This window comes from Musca domestica, unplaced genomic scaffold (genome assembly GCF_030504385.1).
Source record: "Musca domestica strain aabys unplaced genomic scaffold, Musca_domestica.polishedcontigs.V.1.1 50, whole genome shotgun sequence".
NCBI classification, from domain to species: domain Eukaryota; kingdom Metazoa; phylum Arthropoda; class Insecta; order Diptera; family Muscidae; genus Musca; species Musca domestica.
In genome coordinates this window covers 2,955,317-2,962,183 of record NW_026712347.1, presented here as the reverse complement: position 1 = coordinate 2,962,183, position 6,867 = coordinate 2,955,317, and the positions used below count along the sequence as shown (strand labels likewise).

At 37.0% G+C, this 6,867-nt stretch overlaps 1 protein-coding gene across 1 annotated transcript; it reads right to left on the bottom strand.

The window, feature by feature from the left end:
- Positions 1-3,895: 3,895 nt before the first annotated feature.
- Positions 3,896-4,653, bottom strand: LOC101896941 (uncharacterized). Its single transcript, XM_020037812.2, has 3 exons — positions 4,362-4,653; positions 4,134-4,301; positions 3,896-4,069 (listed from the first exon to the last, which is right to left on the bottom strand). Exons 1-3 carry the CDS (start codon positions 4,617-4,619, stop codon positions 3,896-3,898), a joined length of 600 nt encoding a protein of 199 aa, XP_019893371.2. The 5' UTR covers positions 4,620-4,653.
- Positions 4,654-6,867: the final 2,214 nt, after the last annotated feature.

Sequence of the window (6,867 nt, the reverse complement as noted above, 5' to 3'; positions counted from 1 at the left end):
GGATTTTTTTCAGTTTTTGGTCCATTTCGACCACTAAATATTGTGCGATCATCTCCAAAAGAAATAGGGTTCTATTCTGGCCTTAACCCCACCTCCATTCAAAATTTCGTGAAGATCGGGCCATAATTGCGACCTGTAGAGTGATTACAAATTAACATGGACAGACGGACAGACGGACGGACGGACATACATAGCTAGATCGACTCAGCTCGGCGAGATAGAAAGATCCATATATAGCATTTTCAGATTAAATGAAACCTTTTGCAATTCAAATGAAACTTTTTGCAGCGGGAATGAAACCTTTTGCAGTGGAATTGAAACCTTTTGCAGTGGAAATGAAACCTTTTGCAGTGGAAATGAAACCTTTTGCAGCGGGAATGAAACCCTTTGCAACCGAAATGAAACTTTTTGCAAATCAAATTAAACTTTTAGATTTTTAGAAGAAAAAATAACAAAACATTTTTATTTTCAGTAGGTTTAAAATTAAATCAACTAATTATAACTAATATATAGTTAAAGAGGAATTTTTATTTATTAGTAATGCCTATGTTCCTATAAAAATTTTAAAGCTTCCATAAAACACAAGTGTAGATGCAGAAAGATTGAAAAAAGTTTTTCAAGGTATTTTTTTCGAAGGACCCGAATTAGGTACCTTTTTATAATCTCCTCCATGGAAAGGAGGATATATTAAATTTGTCATTCGGTTTGTAACACCTCTAAATATTCGTCGTAGATCCCATAAAGTATATACAATCCTGATCATAGTTGATTTAATGATTTCCACTTATCTGTCTATTGAAATCACGACTGCTCTATCTCCATATCGTTAAGCATTTGGAATTTAATAGCATTTTATATCAAATCAATAAATAACCATTTGTTATTACAATAATTGAAATTTTAAGAAATAATATAAATAAATGTAGATATTTATAATCAATAAAAAATCCTCTTTGTCAATATAATAGTTATAATTAATTGATTTAATTTAAAAAATACTAAAAATAAAAATGTTTTGCTATTTTTCCTTCTATAAATTTAAAAGTTTCATTTGATTTGCAAAAAGTTTCATTTCGGTTGCAAATGGTTTCATTTCGGTTGCTAAAGGTTTCATTCCCGCTGCAAAAGGTTTCATTTCCACTGCAAAAGGTTTCATTTCCACTGCAAAAGGTTTCAATTCCACTGCAAAAGGTTTCATTCCCGCTGCAAAAAGTTTCATTTGAATTGCAAAAGGTTTCATTTAATCTGAAAATGCTATATACTTTCCTATTTGGGAAATCAATATTTCGAGGTGTTACATAATTTTTGGCCCAATCAAACTTATAATACCCCCAACACATAGTGTTGTAGGGTATAAATATATCACGATGTATTAAGTCTGGACCAAATCGAATACGCTATTCGAGAGTTATCGTGCGCACCAGCCAGACAGGCAGACGGACGGACGGACATCGCTAGATCGACTGCAAATCTCCTGAAACCGATTTGGTGCCAGATACCTAAGCCATTATTTCGATGTGGCACGTTTTGGCCGTATCAAATAATATATACCCTCTTAGATATATGGCTGTGGGTATAACAAGTAAGTAAAGGCTATAGTGGTGCGGAAAGAAACATTTTGGAAAGCCCCAAACTTATTTTGGTCGTTTTCGTTTTTAAAGTAATGCCATACAGTCCTGCAAAAAGTTACCTTTGTTTTTATTACACGTTGCTTGGCCCTATTCCTCTGTCTTTAAAAAAATTTCACACAAAAGTTATGGTCTATTTTACCCGCTAAATATTATCCGATGGTCATCCAAAATGATGGGTTTCTGAGCTGTTAATAACTCCAAAATTCCATATTGATTGATCTTTAATTGTTACCTGTAGATCGACTGTAAAATCAGTTAAATTTTCAGATTTGGTCCATTTCAACATCTAAATATTTTGCGAATATCTGCAAAAGCAATAGGCTTCTATTCAGGTCCTAAGACAACCCCATGAAAAATTTCGAAAGTATGGAAGGAAATTTCGACCTGCTGTGAGGATCGGGCCCAATCAACCTTATAATACCTCTAAATACATAGTGTTGTAGGTTATTATTAGAAAAAAATTTGGGAATTTTGATTTAAACATTTTTCCTTGATTCAGTTAACATGGTCCTGCTTTTTATACCCTCCTCCATACTATGGAGGGTATATTAATTTTGTCATTCCGTTTGTAACTCCTCGAAATACTCATGTCAGACCCAACAAAGTATATATTCTTGATCAGCGTAATGTCCGTCAGCCATGTCCGTCTTTCTGTCTATGTGTCTGTCTGTCTATCCGTCTGTCTGTCTGTTGTAATCACGCTATCTTTCGAACAAATTGAGATAGAGATTTGCACACATGTATATTTTGCCAGTAGGCAGGTTAAGTTCGTAAATGGGCCATGTAGGTCCAAGTTATCATATAGCCCCCATATAACGGTACCTCCCGATATTCGGTATTTTGATGATTTTAGCGACATTATTCACCGGAATTGTTTCCAATTTGGCATTTGAAGTTCGTAATGGATACTACATCCTAAGTCAAAAAATGAGTCATGTAGGTCCACGTCTTCATATAGCCCCGATATAACGGTACCTCCCGATATTCGGTATTTTGATGATTTTAGCGACATTATTTAACGGAATCGTTCCAAATTTGGTATTTGAAGTTCGTAATAGATACTGCAGCATAAAACAGAAAATGGGCCATGTAGATCCACGTCTTCGTATAGCCCCCATATACTGAACCCCCCGATATTCGGTATTTTGATGATTTTAGCGACATTATTTATCGGGATTGTTTCAAATTTCGCATGTGAAGTTCGTAATGGTTACTTAAGCCCATGCCAGAAAATTGTCTGTGCAGGTCCACGCCTTCATATAGTCCCCATATAACAGTGTTCAGGCATTTATATTGAGATGTTGAGTTACATACTATAGAGGGTACATTAACCTTGTCATTCCGTTTGTAACTCCTCGAAATACTCATGTCAGAACCAACAAAGTATATATATTGCTGATCAGCGTAAAATTTTAAGTCGATTTAGCGATGTTCGTCTGCCTATTCGTCTGTCTGTTGTAATCATGCTATCTTTCAAAAGAATTGAGATAGACGGCTAAAATTTTGCACGCATATTTATTTTGCCAGTAGGCAGGTTAAGTTCGTAAATGGGCCATGTAGGTCCACGTTTTCATATAGCCCGCATATAACGGTACCTCCCGATATTCGGTATTTAGATGATTTTAGCGACATTATTCACCGGAATTGTTTCAGATGTGGTATTTGAAGTTCGTAATGGATACTATAGGCCTCATATATCAGTACCTCCATATATTCGGTATTTTGACGATTTACCGAAATTATTTGAGATGTCCTATTTGAAGTTTGTAATGGATGCTACAGCCTGTGACAGAAAATTGTCTATGCAGGTCCAAGCCTTCGTATAGCTCCGATATAATGGTACCTCCTAATATTCGGTATTTTGATGATTTTCAAATTACGTATTTAGAGTTCGTAATGGGAATTATAGTCTGTGACAGAAAATGGTCTACGCAGGTCCAGATCTTCGTAGAGCCCCCATATATCATTACCCCCCTATATTAGGCATTTTGACGATTTTAGGTACAATACTCACCGAAATTGTTTGAGATGTCGTATTTGAAGTTCGTAATGGATGCTACAGCCTGTGACAGAGCCTATGTAGGTCCACGTCGTATAGATCCCAATATAACAACTATATTCGGTATTTTTAAGATTTTAACAGAATTTTAAACGGATTTTATTTTTTGAAAATTTCCAAATTCGTTCCAAATAGTGGAGGGTATTTAAAGTTCGGCCCTGCCGAACTTACTGTTTTTTAACTTGTTTTTTTTTTCGTAATTACATCACTTCAACTTAATAAATTCACCCAATACTTGATAGCATATTTCACTTGGTCGATATTGTAGTGTTACTGGATCCATTGCCCGAAATCGGGTGACCAATTTATAACGACCCTCCATGTTGGCCGGAAAATCGAACACCGTATCTACCGTGAAGTCATTGTAGTGGTAGACTTGCTGTAGTTGCATAAAAAAATAAAAATCAGTATCTTGCAGAAATTCCATAGCAACCATACCATACCCCATAAGTATTAATACATTTCCGTTCGTGTTCTGGTACATTTTTCGTCCACAATTGATACCAATCGGTTTTGGGATCAAATTGGACCTTACAAAAGTCCATCGCCACCATTAGTATGGGAGTTGGCTGCCAGTCACCACGCTGGAATTTGTGCAACTCACCATGGCCCTGTAGATAAAAATTATTCAATAAATTGTGACAATTTTCCGCCTCATCTTTGTGTTTTACTTGAACTATATCTGTTGACTTGACACCTTCCCAGACATTGGTGGAATTTCCTCGAATGCCCACCCTGCCGTCTTGAAATTCCATATGCAACTCTTTAAAATCCAACAAATGGTCCATACCTTTCGATCCTGGTATGTGGGTACAATCATCGAAAATTCTATCGTTATCCAGAATAAACTCAAAGCGCGCGCCATCCACCGAAGAGTGATGTAGCAGAAGAAATAAAAATATTATAAAATATTTACGCTGTTTCGACATTTCTTTACAATAAACAATTTATTTTTACTGCGGGGAAATCATTTCATGCAGGGTTTATATCGAATTCTCATAGCCGATTTGGTCGATTAATTTTTATTAGGCATCATGTTTTGGATATATATTAATGCGATATCATTACGATAACCTTTTGTTATCCGATCAATGTCTGAAACAAAGTATTTTTTTTAAAAAGGTATTAAACGATTTTATTTTTAAACAGAGATAATGTAGCGAAGCAGTATGTAGAACATTCTCTCGGAATGGGAAATTTCAAGCCGAGATGATGGTAAAGATGCTGAGATGAAAAAACTGCAATTGACTGCAGTCATTTCTAAGCCACTCGTCCGACAGCTGTTAAAATTATTCCAGTGAAAAAAAGTTATTCGTGATGGAATTCAAACGTGATAGTGTGATTTCAGCAGCAACATCAGCAGAAATGGTTCGAAAAGTAAAGAAGCGACTTGATCCCGCATCGCAGTGGCTGAAAAATGGCCCTTGAGCTGAACATCTCGCAATATTCCATTCGGCAAATATTGAAAAATGAGCTCAAGGTAAAGCCATTGAAATTCCAAAAACTGCAAGAACTTACACCGCAACAGAAAGAAAAGTTGCTTCGCTTGGCCGAAAGTGGTATGAACTGCCGAATTTGGTTTTCTCCGAAGAGAAAACATTCGTTGTCCAACAAACAAAATGATCCTGTTTACTTGCCACAGAGGTCAGCTGAAAATGTGCACCTTCGGTTGGCCACCAGAACTCAAGCGCCGGCCATGGTGATGGTGTGGGCCACCATAACAGCCGATGGTCGCTCTCCGCTTGTATTAATCGACTGTGGCATCAAAATAAATGCCAAATATTATCGCGAAAATATTCTGGAGGGTGTATTAAAGGTTTGGGCGCGCAAACATTTTGGCTGCAGACCTTGGACATTTCAACAGCACCATCGCACCCAAGAATGCTTAAAAAATGAGGTTCCTCGCTTCATTTCCAGCGCACAATAGCCACCAAAATCTCCGATACTGTTGTGTCTGGAGTATTTTGGAAAGCAAGGGTGGCACTAAAAAATACCAAAGTGTCGATCACCTCAAGCAAGCGCTTCGCCGGAAATGGGCCAAAATACTGCGGGCAGCGTGTTACTTTTTCATTGGCCGTTTGAAAGCCATAATTCATGCCAAAGGTGACCAATTCGAACAAATCTAAACTTATTCTAAAATTTGATGCTATTTCCGATATTGTTTGCTTTCATTCAATAAAATTTACAACAAAAATTTAAAAAATATGGTGTTTGACTTTGTCGCAGTTTTTTTATTATCTCACCCTGTATCCATTGTTTTGAAAAAAAAAATATTTTGAGAATTAAAGATTAGAAGAATGTGTGATACCACGGTCAATTAATACGAGCGGAGAGCGACCATCGGCTGTTATGGCGGCCCATACCATTACGATGGCCGGCGCTTGAGTTCTGGTGGCCAACCGAAGGTGCACATTTTCAGCTTACCTCTTTGGCAAGTAAACACGATCATTTTGTTTGTTTACAAACTGCTGGACAATGAATGTTTTCTCATCAGAGAATACCAATTTCGGCAGTTCACCACTTTCGGCCAAGTGGAGTAACTCTTAAGCTCTTTTGAATCTATTTTCTTTCTGTTGCGGTGTAAGTTCTTGCACTTTTTGGAATTTCAATGGCTTTACCCCGAGCTCATTTTTCAATATTTGTCGAATGGAATATTGCGATATGTTCAGCTCACGAGCCATTTTCGGCCACTTTGACGCGGGTTTCGATCAAGTCGCTTCTTTACTTTTCGAACCATTTCTGCTGATGTTGCTGTTTTCTTCCGTCCATTTCCTTGACGTCGAGCTATGCTACCAGTATCACGGTAATGAGCGATTATACGAGACACAAAAGATTTATTAACATTTAAATGCTGGAATGCTCTAACTGTAGCTACTTGTGGTTTTCCGGCCAAATATAAAGATAAATCACACTATCACGCTTGAATTCCATCGCGAATAACTTTTTTTCTGGAAAACTGTAACCAAAATGCTTTTAATGATGCTTTTAATAATGAGCTGTCACTGGAATGATTTGAAGTTGGTTGCAGTTTTTTCATCTCAGCCTGTATAGTCCTTAATACCCTCCACCATTCTATGGAGTCATTCTGTTTGTAACTCCTCGAAATATTCATAATAAATGTTTTGGATCAGCGTAAAATTCTAAGACGATCTAGAGCTGTTTGTCTGTCTGCATAGT

Bases quoted from the DNA above. Each gene is read 5' to 3' on its own strand.
- LOC101896941 (XM_020037812.2), bottom strand. From the start codon at position 4,619: ATGTCGAAACAGCGTAAATATTTTATAATATTTTTATTTCTTCTGCTA. The intron at 4,302-4,361 runs GTAAAACACAAA...TTTTATCTACAG, and splicing joins AGTCAACAGATATAGTTCAA to GGCCATGGTGAGTTGCACAA. The intron at 4,070-4,133 runs GTATGGTATGGT...ATGCAACTACAG, and splicing joins AATGTATTAATACTTATGGG to CAAGTCTACCACTACAATGA.